The sequence below is a fragment of the Amia ocellicauda genome, chromosome 15 (assembly GCF_036373705.1).
Source record: "Amia ocellicauda isolate fAmiCal2 chromosome 15, fAmiCal2.hap1, whole genome shotgun sequence".
Taxonomy (NCBI): Eukaryota; Metazoa; Chordata; class Actinopteri; order Amiiformes; family Amiidae; genus Amia; species Amia ocellicauda.
The window spans coordinates 6,786,673-6,803,137 of record NC_089864.1 but is presented as its reverse complement, the minus strand read 5'-3'; the positions used below and the strand labels follow the sequence as shown (position 1 = coordinate 6,803,137).

General features: G+C 40.8%; 1 protein-coding gene across 4 annotated transcripts in view; it reads right to left on the bottom strand.

Moving 5' to 3' along the window:
* tbc1d22a (TBC1 domain family, member 22a) overlaps positions 1-14,779 on the bottom strand; it is a 130,897-nt gene extending 116,118 nt beyond the window's left edge. For all 4 annotated transcript variants that reach the window (XM_066723862.1, XM_066723864.1, XM_066723863.1 and 1 more), the window contains exons 1-4: positions 14,564-14,779; positions 13,595-13,651; positions 11,931-12,331; positions 9,141-9,320 (exon numbers count right to left, since the gene is read on the bottom strand). In XM_066723862.1, coding sequence (XP_066579959.1) covers positions 9,141-9,320; positions 11,931-12,331; positions 13,595-13,651; positions 14,564-14,625 — 700 coding nt within the window. In that variant the 5' untranslated portion in view covers positions 14,626-14,779. The remainder of the gene's footprint in view (positions 1-9,140; positions 9,321-11,930; positions 12,332-13,594; positions 13,652-14,563) is intronic.
* Between the last annotated feature and the right edge of the window lie 1,686 nt (positions 14,780-16,465).

Below are 16,465 nucleotides of genomic sequence, written 5' to 3'. Positions count from 1 at the left end.
AGCCATGCAGTATTCAAACGCTACGCCACTGAAATCTGACTACCCAAGAGTAAAATGAGGATGAAAAAACAGAATAACAGACTGTGTGCACTGAAGAGCAGCTTGACGTTGCTGCAGCAGTCGCCGCGCCGAGGCACAGAACCACACGTTGTGCCACCACCGAATCAGGGAGTTTCGCAAACTGTTTCTGCTTTTACTCCCTGATATTAAACTGTCCACAAACAAATAACAAACCTCGACCAATGTTCTATAATAATGGAACAATACAAACACACACACAAACACTTATATATATTTTTTGTTTTCTAAGTTCCCATCCATGTCAATGTTTCTGCTTTCAGAGAGAAGACAACTTTAAAAGCCACTCATAAGAATGTTAAGTTGCATTTAACATCGCAGACAACACAGCCGGAGAGGAAGTTTGCTCCTGGCTGTAAATATATAAGTAGCAAGTGGTTAAGGAAATCACAATGGTTTATTTTTATGAAATTGTATCTGACAGTGTTACCAAAAGATTGACAAACAATTTTATATGGGTCAACACCAAGTGAATGAGCCAGAGGCTACAATGGCGCAGAATATTGCATCTGTGCGCAACACACAGCATTCACGGCAGCAGGAACAACAACGCCGATGTTCGTGGGGAGCACAGGCCTCATGTGCGTTAATGCAATATCCTATACTTGTCAAGAGTCATGTTTGATTGCAAATAAGCAGAACGGTCAGCACTTTGTGGTTTGTTTTTTCTGCAGCGACAATCATGCAACACATTTAAAAAAATTGGTGACATGAAAACAAACCCCATAAAGAGACCAGGGTACAGTACGTCCAACCATTTTTTATTTCCCCATCAGAACAATTAATACTGCATTCATACTTTGTTGCATAATGGAAAGGTCAAGTAAAGGACAAAGCTACGCACAACACACTCGTAAAAAATACACACCTCTTTATTATCCGCGTTGAACAGATTAAATATGTTTTTAGTTGACTGGGGAGCAAAATAAGGCCCTGACATTTGTACTGTTCCTTTAATTGATTACATTATTTTGTATTACATTGATTACATAGTTTTTGGTTCATTTCAAGTAAGTAAAAACACTGTGGGTTTGCAAGTGTTTTTTTCCTTGGTTTTGTTTTTATTGCTTTAGAGAAGGTTTAACAGAGAGAGAGAAAACAGGCCCCTAGGTTAGATGTACTGTACTTCATTTTCAATAGCTGATTAATGCTGTCACACAAGTGACCTCCTTCAAGGACAAAAAAAATGATGATAGTGTGGTAATAAAGATGCAGGATAGTTAAAGTGCTCAGTGGGAGTTAACCGTTTATCAGCGACTCTTTTGTTACTGTAAGGGGTTTAAAATATATACAGCTCTGGAAAAAATTAAGAGACCACTTAACATTGATTTCTGAAGTTGGAGTGGTCTCTTCTTTTCCAGAGCTGAATATTTTTTGTCATTTGTCTTTCTAAGAGTGTGGATTAACTTGTATTTTCCTCACAGTAACGTGAAATCTGGCATATTTTAATGAAGAACAAAAGCAGAACCTGCTCACCGACCTATTAATGAATGTCTGTGTGTGGTTTATTAGCTGTTCCTCCTGAAGACCAGGATGTAATCACAGGAATATTTTTAATTACCGTTGTCACAAATGGGTCTGATTAATTAGTGCTTGGCACCAAAATATGCAACTTCTCTCTTATTACAAGTATCCTTTTACCATTGTAGGGTAACCTAGCACCAGTTAGAGAATGGATTCCAACTGTACAGATAAACCATCTATCTTCCATAACAAACAAAATGCCGCTGACAAGCTACTCTGCAGATAAACACCGTTTCTGAAATTATAAAAACTCAGAATAGGTTTAGCAATTTAACCTCTATGGTGGCAAAATACAGACACACAGTTCAGAGTCCACTGAATAAACTGTGCGTTATTATTTTCAATTTCAGGAGAAAATTAAGGTTTAAACAACAATAATTTTCATTATTGACCACAGTGATGAATTATGCATAGCTGTATTTTAATTAATCATTCATTAAAACATATGCACAGGATCAAAGATGTTTACTTAAATACACACAAAACAGACACCAACAAGGTCTTCAGAAAATGCATCCACCACCACACGTGAGGTTCATTTCCAAAGGGGTATAATAACTTAATTAACAGAACTCGACAGTTATGTAGGAATCTAATCTGTAGCTCACACCACGTGTGCTAATTACACACAGCCTCCTCTCAATATCATCGACTTCACTCCCAAGAAATTCCAGTTGATTAGGAGGAGAGTAGAATGCAGATGTACGTATGGCATTTCAAGCTATATTTAATGCCATATTTAATTAGTACAGTATACGGCTGTGTCACTGGAAAAGATTGCAATTTCTGATTAAGGACACCAATGGCAGCAAACAGATGTTAAGAAAGAGTAAAAAAGTTGATGATAAAATAGTAAAAAAGATGTATTTAGTCACAAATGTGTAAAGATATAACATACAAGACATTACAGTTTTTAAATACTTGCAAGATTCCAAACAGGCAAAGAATTAATCTTCGGTTAACAATTTCCTCCCTGCGGGTTGATTAATCTACTTGTGCTTTTGTGTATTGAACTAAACAGCCAATGCGCAGTAGCACTTTTTGTGTAGACTATACTGAGACCACAAAACTTCAGTCACAGAATTAACTAAATCAGAACCTAGGGGTCTATAACTAAGCAAGCTGGTACAGTTTTTGGATTAAAATAAGGAGAAGAAACGGTTTCCGTTTAGGTAGTGTGATAAACAAAATCTTGACAGGCTTGCAGTTAAATCAGTGGATGACTAGATTTCTAGAAGTGTTGGATTAGCAAGTGGGAGAAGCTGTGTTTTTAATGTGGATCCTTGGTGTAACATTTGTCATTTTATTTGCCTCAACCCACATCCGTCTTCATTGGGGAAGAAAGAATGACTGCGTTTGAGTATTAATTAGTTTTTCCTCAAATTAGTAGCACTTCTGAAATCCCAGCACAGCTCCGTTTCCACTGCCATCCATGGAGACTTTTGTCGCAGGATGATGTGCATGTTTTTACAATAACAGATTTAAGGAAAACATTTTTTTTTTCTGTGCATTAACTATTCCTTTTCCCAAATTGTATAATTTGTACAAACATGTTTAACAGTCATAATTATTTAAGCTTGATCAATTTATACATGATCAAAAAAAATAGAGCCTATATAATTAAAAAGCCTTTAATTTCCCTGTAGATAAAATGTGATTCGACCATGGGAATTCAATGATTGTGACATCATACATACAACCCCTTCAGTTTCCTGAGGTTTTGTTACATGTATATAGAAATTTGAAAAAGTGGGGTCTATGGGGTCTCTAACACTGCAGACAAGAAAAGGTAGGCCTGACACTAAGTAACACCACGTGCTACACGTAGGGGAGAAAGGTATCATTTTTACTAATTTTCGTAGGAATCCTGATTACAGAGCAACTTTGTAAGCATAGTTTTCTATAATCCCTTTTATTGCTTTATGACTCCCTATGAAATCTGGCCATAGTTGTACGGAAAGCAGTCGGTTCAATGTCTGAACACCAGAGACATTTAAATGAAGATTTACTTTCAACAAGTGATGGGTGTCTAATATCGTACATCTATGTATTTCTCCTTTATGCATCTAAAATGGGTCATATTACATTAGGTGTAAAGAGATATCTGGTACAGAGGGCCATACTCAATGTGTTGGTAGAACTGGTACATGGTTAATGGACAGATAGCACATGTGGTTAGAAGCTCACACCATCACCAGGGAGTTTCTGGGCAGTAGCTCCACCATATGACAGGGCTTGTACTCCTAGGGGTACCAGGGGTATAAACTGAACTGTGCTGCCAAGGCACGTCAAATAATGGTTTAGAATAAGATCCCCAAGTGTAAATTCAGAGACGATCGGCGAGGAGGGGCGGGATGGATGTAATTGCTACCACTGAGCATCACTCAATTTCAGCCAGTGGGAACTCAAGCCTGCAATTTAGCGATTATCCTCACTTAACACAAACCATGTTGACCACAGTGTTGTGACATCAACGTGTCACATGTTAGATTGACTTTAATTTCATTACATTAAATCTAATCTAGACATAATATATCCTCAATTAAGAGCAAAAAAAAATCAAAGACGATCTAATTATTACGAAGAATTGTAAAGTGCATAACCATGACTGACTGTCCAATCTATGACCATTAACAGTGAAGATTTGAAGAAATTATACAAATTTTAACTCTCTGGATGTTGCCAAAGCAAAACATCTGAACAGATTGTTGCCTGGTTATTTATGAAAGAGGTTATATACAAAATAGTGCGTGCAAAGTTGTGTTAGAAGGAGATTTATCAAAGGCATACACTTCTCAAGCTACTACAATTTGCAATTACAATAAACAGTACAAATACATAAAATAATATTTGTGAACATGGCTAACCTAAAGCAAAACTCCTGCGGAAACAGCAGCCTGTCGAGATCTACAGTATAAATGAAGTCTATACGTAGCCAGTCAGAAACACAGATACTAAACTCCCAGAGATGGGGTCCTAGACTTGGATGCGTGCTTCATATTTTTATTGTATTGTGTTTACACCAAGTAAATAAAGCCATTCTATTTATAGTGCCTTAAGATCTTCTTTAATTAATTCCCCGAAATAATTAATTTCAGAAACCTTCTATGAAAATACCCGTGAGAACCAGGGGGTGGATAAAGAAAACTAAAATATTGTACCTAAGAGAAAAACAACCTCCCAGAACCAGAGAAATGAAGAACGAAAAAGGAAAACTACACATCCTCTCCCGTCCCGTGTCGGTTTCCATGAAAGGATACACCCGAGAGAGCCGATACAATCAAATTACACAGGAGATAGCATTTGCTTATGCTGAAACACTATAGGTTTTCATAGCTATTAAATAAGATCGACTGATATTTCCAAAACAATTAAAGGCAGCACCGTTATGTTGAAATTAAATGTCTTGCACTGCTTAGAGAGGTCAATTTAACTTAAGGTAAAGCCTACGGTATAGAAAATTGCTGTATAACCAGATTGCAAGCGATGGACTGGACGGTATTCTTCCAGAGAGAGAAACGTCTGCGTGGCAGGAATGTGTGGACCTGCAGCTCCCCCAGCTGTAGTGCTGCCACAAACCCAAACGCAGGCCAGACAAACACTTCTCATAATCAGAAAGAAACTGCCATGGCAACCACAGCACAACTGCTATGGAGAAGTAATTGCTCAGTCAGATATGTTCCCAAAGTAAGAAAAAAACTGACCTTCTGAATCTAAATAAAGCCCAATACTACATTTCAGAATAGTATTAATGCTTCAAAAAGGTTAATATAAAAACAGAGTTATTTAAACAAAAGAGCTGGCCGCGGCTCCTCCGAGGGATATCGGACAACCAAATTTCAAGCGCAGGGAGACGGGGGGGAAAGGAATGGAAATGGGAAATGGAAAAAAGCAATGACATTCGGGTAAAAACAGAGTTCGGGATGGAGTTACAGATTATTCCCCGCACCAAAATGCTATCTCGCACAGACACACGACTGAGACAGAAACAGGGATTGCATTTGTTATTAAAGGAAGCTATTACAAAATTCAGATATACCTTTAGGTATCTTACAGAAACATTAGGCCCCTTCCTAGTGGATTAATTGGCATTTTAATTAGCCCCCCATCCCAAAAGAAACAATCCCCAATACTCGCTAGATGCCACATCTTCGTTATAACAGAATAAATGGTTTGTAAGGTTTCAGAAGGCAGCTCAAAATGGAGACTAATGCAGCTGAGACTAACCCAACCCAAGCCACTCAGTCTGTAAAGCATAAAAACATGTTTTTCCCACCAAATCAGAAAAATGATGGCATCATTATGGAGACATTACTTACAAAAAGGGTCTGGTGAAGTTAAATCAATCATTTCTCTTTTTTTGGGGTCGAAATGAGCAACAGCAACATCATTGTGAGATCAGTTACAGAACAAAAACGAGAAGCATAGCAGTCTGAGAGTATAAGCCATGCCAAACAGACTGCTGGATAGCCGATACAAGATTAGGGAATAGGGTGATAAGCAACAACACCTCTGTAAAGGCAGAGTCAGCAGGCAATGTTCTTCTGCCAAAACCAGAGGGCTCTATAATTTGTATTTCCTTTATTATGCTACAGAAACGCTAACATTATTAAAGAGGGTAACTGCTCTTTCATTTCCACAGGATATGCAGATGCTCGCTTACAGACTCAGCTCAGATACCTCTCAATTTGACTGAGACACATGAAGATCCTACAGATATAGGACACTGTTTCCTGGCTAATTCCTTAAAAACTTGAACAAGTGCTCATTAACAGCAATAAAAATGAAGGTCTTTAATTGTCTGTTCTGACAGAAAGTGTGTTGAGACGATGTTTTGATGCTTTAAAAGCAAATTATCCCCAAAGCTCTTGAAAAAAGACATTATTTCTTGTCCCTCAAGACTAGAGCTATAAACATGCATTCCTCTTCCGGGCTGGGATTCACAGTGCAGCACTAGGTGGCAGTGTATCACATTAGAGTGTAATGAAATACATCAGGATAAAATAAACGTCTTTCTGGCTTCCATGGGAAATCCTATTCAGTCTTTCAAAACGGCTTTTCAGTCGCTGTATTTAAGTCATTTGTTTTTCATACAAAACAGAGAATAGCGTGTGCAAACCTGGACGGTTCATTCATTTCTCCTGCTCATGCCCTCTCTCTGCAGTTTAATCATGTAATCGTAATTAAGTTCATATTTTATTTTGGCAGCCCATGTCTGACTAGTCAGTTTATATATTTAATAAGCCGTCGACAACTAAATTTAGATGGACTCTGATGGCAGCACTGCTTTAATGCAAGCTGACAATTTCAAAATTAATGCCAATTTATACTTTGTGATGGCTCCATAATTCACAGCAGAGGCACATTCACAATCGGATTAGCAGCCACTCACTGACACCTTTTAATTTCAAACATTTAGCACTCAGGATGTAAGGCAACTGCGCATCGCCCTGATCGCTGAATACCTGCATCTATTCCACTGAACTGGGGACCAAACTCAGCTCAGATTTAGTGTAAATGAATAACTTCAAATTGTGCGTTACAGAAATACAATGGCGATCAGGCAGACGTTCCGTAAAAATAAGTTACTTATCTTTGGATGATCGGGTTCAATTAATTAGGCCTAGTTAATAAGATCAGAGAAAGTGTTTGACAAAAACAGACAGACGTAGGGACGAGTGCAAATGCAGGCAAAAGGACTTATCCCAATAAAACTCCTCACTAAAGCACAAAACTATTTTAATCACATTGCTTGTTTTCATATAATGCAATAGATTATATTATTTGAAATTATTCATTTTGATCATCATTAATAAAAGGTTATTTAGCTGTTATGCAGGGTTAAACGACACATTCAGAATGTGTCGAGATCCCCCTTCCGGAAGCTTGGACACATTCCTAAATTAAGATGATTGCTCTCATTACATAACACTGAGAGATTGATAAACGCATCTGTCGTGTCTGGATTCGATTGCTGTCATGCCATTCTGACAGACAGCACAAATAGTTAATTCAAAATGCTGCTGCAAGGATCTTGAGAAACATGAACACATCACCCCAGCATTAGCGTCTCCTCACTGGCTGCCTGTTTGCTTCAGAATGCATTTCAAAGTCCTCCTCTTAGCATTCAAAGCACTGAAGGGACCGGCTCCTGCCTATTTAAAAGATCTTGTTATCGAACACACTCCAGGTCAGCCATTGCGATCCAAGGAAGCCCAGAGCACTTAGTTATAGGGCCCCAAAACGGAGGAATGAATTTCCAGCCTATGTAAGAGATGGCCGATCTTTATAATCTCTGTTTCTCTAGTCACCAATACACATAATGCCATAGGACATGCTACGCACAATGTCATCTCCTGCATCTTACTATCAGTAGCTGAGCATCATTCTCTCTTCTGGTCTTTCAGCAATAGCCCGCCTCCGAGGGGCTAACGAGGCATCCTGTGCCCCACCCTGGAGGGCTGAAGAGGCACCGCCCAGCCTGAAGGGGTCTCCACTATAGGGAAGACCAAAGCCAGTATCTCTACTTAAGAACTTCCTGGCCTTCTTGCTGCTGTATCAAATAATTACTCTGCCTGGAGAGGAGGCAGCCATTAGGCCATTAGCCTTAGGCCGTGGAGCCCCAGAGATTTAGTTTCTCCTATAACAGCCTGCCTTGCATACTCTCTCCTCTGTGTACAGTGGTTTAAAATGTTAGGGTATATTGTCAAAAGTGTAGAATTGAGAACAAGGGCAGTGATGTTCAGACTGTACAATGCACTAGTTAGAGCTCATCTGGATACTGTGGACAGTTCTGGGCTCCACACTTCAAGAAAGATATCGCTGCTCTAGAGGCAGTTCAGCAACCAGACTTATTCCAGGTCTGAAGGGAATGTCCTACTGAGAGACTGATGAACTGAACCTTTTCACCCTGGAACAGAGGAGACTACGTGGGGACTTGATTCAAGTCTTCAAAATCATGAAAGGCATCGACCACATCAAACCAGAGGAGCTTTTCCAGATCAGCAGGGACACACGCACCCGGGGACACAGATGGAAATTGGGCTTCAAGGCATTCAAGACAGAAAACAGGAGACACTTCTTCACACAGAGAGGCGTCACAATCTGAACAAACTCCCCAGCAATGTTCCCAAATTGTCTCTTCAGCCACATTCAAAAATAGACTGGATAGGATCCTTGGATCACTTAGTTATTCATGGACACCAAACGAGCACAATGGGGTGAATGGCCTCCTCTCGATTGTAAACTTTCTTATGTTTGCAATTATTTGTCCGTTTGCTTTCAAGCTCTGTGGCTCCCCTGCGAAGGGCGCTATACTAAATAAAGATTGATTGATTGACACTAACATACAACGTTCTTCTACATTACAAGGATAAAAACAACAACACGTGACAGTGAATAATAGATACAGCCCAGAAGTGGAAACAGCTGGTCACTGGCGGGAACAAGAGCCACCCGGAGCAGCGGGTTCAGCCGTTCGGTGTGCGCCAGAACGTGACTCGGGCCCAAGGGAGGGGCATGAAGCGCGAGCCACTTACCCAGGTCGGTGTTGGGGCCGGCCAGCAGCTGCTTGAACTTGTCCAGCCGCGACGCTTCTCTCTCGGTCATCGCCAGGGTGCCAGAAGTGTTCTGGTCCGCCATCCGTGCCACCATCGGGATGACGGGCCGGTGCGGGAGGGACTGCTGCCTCTGAAGGGGGACCCTGTCAAAAGCCCCCTCTGTGGAAAGAGTAGGAAACTAGACGATGTCACTTAACAAAGACGCACCTGCAGGATCACACTGATTAAAAAAAAAAAAAAAAAAAAAAAATCAAGCAGAACTGTAATTATGACAAAAAAGACATGTGGATAAAGATCTATTCTGAGAGAAACATCCTCCCTTTCCACTACTCCAGAAGAACACCTGAGAAATCATATTATCCATAATGCTCTCTCCAGGGAGCTCAGGCGCACAATGCTCAAGAGAAAAAGGTCAATAGACACTCCAAGTGCGTCTGAAAACAAGCTTGAAAACAGGAAGAAAGGAGAGATAATGGCTGGTCATGGTTTGTGAAAGAGAAGGAAATTGATGGTCACAACGGGTTATTTTTGCATCAAGATTATTTCCGTTTTGTACGACAGGCTTGAACTGTCAAGTGCTGCCCCCCCTCCATATCATCACTCTTATGAAACTGATAGGAAACAGCTAGTATCGCTTTTTATATTTTTTATCGATTCTACTTTTTAGTCGCAGTGCATTTGGACGGCAGTTTGGAGATGATGTGTGCATATTGAAAGTTCAACAGCTTAATAAATGCCGTTATTTAACCCTTTCACACCTTTCCAGGGCTGTGTGATGTCCTCAATCCACAATCCACAATGTCCACAACCTCCTTCAGACTCCCAAGCTCCTATTTAACTTGTTTTCTGAACTGCATTTCACATTATAGGCCTAGTGTCTACATTTCACTCTTGCTATGACTCGATTCTGAAACCCTCTGCCTCGAGAATCTCCCGTTAAACTCAATATCATCTAGTTGAGGCCCAGACTTGCGACAAAACATAGTCCACTCAAGCAAGTTCTTCATATGGTGTCTACAGTAATTGCTGGGACGATCCAATACTGCCAGGTGCTTTACAGGACACATTAGTTTGTGATCTCCTAATTTGAGATAAACAGACACAAAGTCAGACCTGCGCCACACGAAATTCCCGGAAACAATGTTACCCAAAGATTTCATAAGAGAGAGTTAAGACTGAAACACAGGTAACACGCTGTACACCGCCTCCAATACTTTGCAATACCAATCAATTTCCAATTCACTGCACCGCACAGCACTGGGACGGGGACGGCAACCGCGAACAAGCGCTGGATCGCGTCCAGGAACAAGGGTAAGCCGAATAATGGGATTACTGCTTCAGAGCAGACGTGTAATATCATTCTGGCAACAGCGGCAATGTGCCCAGGAAGGTCACACAGAACAATACACAAGGTGGCGAGTACAGCACTGCCCGGCCATCTGCATGGAGGATTTCTCACCAGAATGAGATAAATCCGTACAGATGGGCTTCCAGGCAAGGAGATATCGGTGGCAGGCCTGGAAAATGGATGGAAAGAAAGCTGTAGATAATATCTTCTTGTATGACTCTCCAGCCTTCTAGCAGGGATTTCAGCAAATGCAGTCACTTCTGCACGTTATCCAGTGCTTCTCCGATTTTGCTTTGATGATAACATGCCAGGACAGCAAACACCAAACAGAAGAACATAAGAAAGTGTCCAATCGAGAGGAGGCCATTCGACCCATCGTGCTCGTTTGGTGTCCATTAATAACTGAGTGATCCAAGGATCCTATCCAGTCTATTTATAAATGTTCCCAAATTGTCTCTTCAGCCACATCGCTGGGGAGTTTGTTCAGATTGTCATGTCTCTCTGTGTAAAGTGTCTCCTGTTTTCTGTCTTGAATGCCTTGAAGCCCAATTTCCATTTGTGTCCCCGGGTGCGTGTGTCCCTGCTGATCTGGAAAAGCTCCTCTGGTTTGATGTGGTCGATGCCTTTCATGATTTTGAAGACTTGACTCAAGTCCCCACGTAGTCTCCTCTGTTCCAGGGTGAAAAGGTTCAGTTCCTCAGTCTCTCAGTAGGACATTGCCTTCAGACCTGGAATAAGTCTGGTTGCTCTCCTCTGAACTGCCTCTAGAGCAGCAATATCTTTCTTGAAGTGTGGAGCCCAGAACTGTCCACAGTATCCAGATGAGCTCTAACTAGTGCATTGTACATCTGAACATCACTGCCCTTGTTCTCAATTCTACACTTTTGACAATATACCCTAACATCCTGTTTGCCTTTTTTATTGCTTCCCCACATTGTTTGGATGGAGAAAGTGAGGAGTCCACATAGACTCCTAGGTCTCTCATGCGTTACTTCATCTAGTTCTATTCCTCCCACAGTGTAATTATAGTGGACATTTTTATTACCTGCATGTAATACCTTGCACTTGTCCACATTGAATTTCATCTGCCAGGTGTCAGCCCAAAACTGAATATTATCTAGGAGAAGTACTCCCCTTGTCCTTGGCCTCTACAGTCACCTTGACCCTGCTTCCCCTAGCGGCATCCCAAATGGCCGCGTCTGACACGTTTTCGAGAGAGATTCCCGTGATTGATGGCGTGGTGTCAAGCAGACACCGTCACGCCGCAAACTGATAAATGCTCGTACTTGTTGTTGAGGACTGTTCCATTTCGCAGCTTTAAATCGGGACCAAAATCAGAAGCCTACAGTTCAATCATCACGTTTATAACCTCGTGGCAGGATCGCGTTCATCGCAGCACTGCGTGGAAAGATCGCACTCACCTTTGGACGTTGCAATGTGGGCTTCGCTGAACGACTTGACCATGCGGCCGTCGCTGTAAGGGTTGGGCTCGGGGCGAAACGAGAGCTCGGACATCACCTCCTCCTCCTCCTCCTCCTCCTCCTCCTCCGCCGCCGCCTCCTCCTCCTCTTCCTCGCACTTCTCCGAGGCGTCCTCCTGCTGCTTCTGCTGCTCCTGCAACTTGCTGTGGTTCTCGATGACCTTGTTGGCCGTCTCCATCACCACCTCGATGTTGAGGTTCTGTGCCGCCATGGCCAGAAGCTCGTCATCGTCATCGCCCACGTCCCAGGCGTCGCTGGTGATGCTCTCGAACTCCTGGAACGTCGTGGCCTTCTTTGGTTTCACCGGGGTTGTCTGGGGTTTGTTTCCAGGTTTGATCAAACTGAGGAAAAGACAAGGAAGCGGATCCATTCATTCTCAGGAATCAGAGTTCATGCATAGTTCCTATTAAATTAAAAACCAAATTATTGAGGACTATCAGCACTGCTACATGGTTACCTCCTTACTAACATACCAGAGAATGTTAGTATATTTACTTGTTCATCAATATGTTCCCATAAAATATAAGTAAGGTTAAAAACTAAAGAAGTTCAATGTTATCCAGCCACAGACAATTTTAAGTCTCCGTGGGTATTTGGAGTACACACACGAGACAAACACATACAAAAAGAGGAGAGCTCAGGGTAAAAAGCAAGAAAGATAGTAGCTGCCAGAGTCTGCATTGATTCAGCAGCTCTGTGGGCAGATATGAAGGAAACTGATTCACCTGGCAAGAGAGGAGAGAAATGCACTGGACCAAGTCCCAGGGTTTGTCTGGCTCTGCCGACAAGTGAATCAGTTTCCATCATTTCTGCCCACGGGGACGATTAATCAATACAATCTCTCTAAGCTATTATTCAATATTCAATAAGTGTCAATCACATTAGTCAGAACTGTTCTATACACCACCCCGACAACACCAGCTGTTTAACTGAATGATAATTTTTGCAGCAGTAGACTCATTAGTCAAAAAACATATCGATAATTAATAATGCATGCTTATATAAACATTTATACAATTTATTTTGTATAATGTATTTTTAGGACAGAAAGTAAAGACACCTTCCTGAGTTCCTGAATAAAGCCCTTTATATCACCAATACGTTTGTACAAAAGCAAGAAAGATTTCTAGGTACGTACTGGGCAAATAAAGTACAAACTGATGAGTGCATTTAATTTTCCAAACTTAAGTTTAATATTTTCAAAAGATATCAAACCTCTGCTCATATTCATAGATAAGTTATAGATTTATCCTGATGTATAGCCTTGCGCTGTTGTTTTAAAATGGCAAATATATATTCAGTTTTGTTGAATAGTGATCATAAACAGTAACACCAATGTAGCATCGTGTGCAGTAAACTTGGGAGAGTAACAATAAATAAAAAAACAAGCACGTCTATAAACTCTTACGCATAAAAAGGAAAGTCATGTGCAGTTGGCAGAACAAGGTGGCACAGTTAAATAGCTGACAATTTGATTGACAGGAGCCACACACAATATCAAATGTAATACAGAATCTGTCATCCTTTTCGAATAAAGGGCAGGGAGTGGAAAAGAACAATTGTTAACGTTACATTCCAGTTTTCTACTCTGTTTTAAAACTTACTTAGCGTGGAGAAGAGGGTCAAAAGGTGGATGTTGCGCCCCGTACACATGTTGTATACTGAAAAGAAGAAACAGCACAGTGTCAAAAGGAGCACAGTGATATGTTGTCAGTTTATTAGCTGTTCATAAATTGTACTTTCGCCGATTATCACTGACAAACTTCTGACACTGACAATGACTGATTTTTCCCAGCATTACATTTAAAGCATTTCTCTGAGAGGTGTGGCACAGATGCCAGCAAGGCAATGTGACATCTATAAGGAAGTTTGGCAGGTTTTCTTGGAAATAAAAAAAGGTCAAACATATTAAACTAATAACACAAACCGAAACTTTTGTTTTTGTTTGTCTCGATCCATATTTCAATCAGATAATCATTATATTACACGTTAAAAGTGAGACTAATAGTTTGATTGAGGAAGAATCGTTTTTAGGTTAAAGGTTAAGTAGAAAGCAACAGTTATTACACCTCTTAAGTACCTGACACTAATATGCTGCTTATAGACTCAAAATATGGAGGCAGCAGATATGACAACATTATTAAATACAGAAGAAGCAGAGCATTACTAATAATAATTAAAAAGAGGGATGTTATGCATATCCCACCCCCAGGGCAAGTGATGGCCACTGAAATAAATGTATTTTCATTGCAAACACTTACATATGCTTTGTACTAACCATGCAATTCCATGGACATGATTTATTATGATGTGAAACTGACAGGGCTACTGCATCTGACAACTACAGCCTACTTTATAATGCCAACATCACAACTACTGGTACTACTACTACTACTACTACTACTACTAAGCAGTCACACAAAATACTATTCGCTATGCATGATGTCCAACTGGTTTAAGGTTTAGACAGGCAGGAAAACGTCAACTTTAGGTGACACAGAAGCGAGACCAGGAGAAAGTGGTGCTGTGAGTGCACAGTAAACACACTGGTGTAAATAGAGCACGTCACGAACCTGCCGGGCACCTTGGCGGCGTTTCTCTTCCAGAACTGCTTTCGGCCACCGTCGGCTGACATTTTCTGGCAAATGCGAGATCTCGGTTCGACCAGGAAAGAGCAACAACTGAGAGATGCCGCCGATCGCCTCCAGCCAGTGTTTATTTACTCATAGTCCCTTCCTAGGAAACTCAGAGAGCCGCCATGTTGCCTCAGCCTGCCCTGAACAAGCGGCGCGTCCATTGGCTGCGGCGGCGGAACTTTGCTCCCGTCCAATCAAAAGTGACAGACGGCGCTGGTGGCTGGAGCACGTGTGACGTCACTGATTGTTGCGGCCTGGAAGGGGTGACGTGTGTCTGGTGTAATGTGGGCTGACTGGTGCATGTCTTGGGTTATTCTGATTATTGAGTCTCGGAGGCGCTATTAACCCTCAGATAAAACATTTACCTCTTAGTACTGTTTGTGGCCTTGGTTCCATATATATAAATGTATAGCTCAAACCAATCAGTAATCTAATTGTATTATATTAGATATTATATATTTTTTTTAAGATGTGGGTGATTAGATTGCCTTTTCACACCATTTCTATAGTCTGTAGATTAGATAACAGAAATGCAGACTGGCCAAATTCAATTACTGGGTTAGAAACAAACCTGGAAATGTGTATGAATAAAATATGAATATGATTGGTTTAATTATTATTTTTTTAAATATGAATGTCAACACCAGATGTTAAGTGGATGTGAAGTTACTTGAAGTATCCTCATGAGAGTTGTTCAAACACCCTTGTAATCAAAGTACAGAATTGTTAAACTGTTATTAAAGTTCAAGACATGTAGACAATGTATCAACATTATAAAGTATTCAGGTAATTAAGAAGATTACAATAAAAAGGCTTTGTTGTGAGATTATTAAAATGTTGAATGACAAAGAACTAGAATGTAAGGAATCTGAAGATCATCTGAGGTTTCTGTACTTCCTGCATGATATATTACTGGATATGTATTTTTTTATTTTATGGTAGCATGTAGATTAATATCAGAAATAGTTTGTAATTGAAGTAGTAGCATTTAGTTAGGTTACCTCATCTCCAGAGTAGAGGACACTGTTTCCGTCTGGAGCCTAAGTTCAAGTCCCACATTGAGTGAGTTCATACTGTAAGAAATTAAAAATGAATACATCCATGAATGCATATCCAGTTATTAAAAATATCTCCACCAGATAACAGCACACTACTGTACAGCTACAGTACATACAGCAGGTGTCTCCCATCCTGGTCCAGGTGAGCTACTGTACCGTCCACACATACAAACACAGGATAAAGACACATACACAACAAATGCATCCCCTGCTACACTTTTAGTCTCGTTGTTCTGTGGTGTCAACAAACTAATTACAGCACATCATTTACTTACTTATTTGTTTTATATTATTATTGTTATTCAGCTTTTCCTTATGATTTTCTTTACTTTTTCTAACAAAACAACAAAGGCAATGACTCACTCATGGGCCAGAGTTGCTAAAGGCCTTGGCGCACTTGTAAATCTACAGCGCCAATCTGCTGCCGGTGCCGCTACTCAAGCTGTAGATGTGGCATGTGTCTGGACCTCAACTGTGCATGACAGCAGATAGCATGCTTTGATGGTCCGGTACTCTTTGTCAGTCTGACGGAGGAATGAAGCTGGAAACCATCTGTCAAGTTAGGAATATCTGTCACAGTCAGAGATCCACAGGAGAAGCCCGGATATGGATGGGAGCACAGTAGACGACAGCTCAAAGTGTCTAGACTACTGGAGGCAGAGCTAAGTGGAGAACCATGCATGACCCAACATCTCCCTTGGTTACAGCTTCACTCCAGCATACTTAACCATTATATAAACATACAACACACAGAGCCAAAAGTTCCCATCTTAAAGTGCAG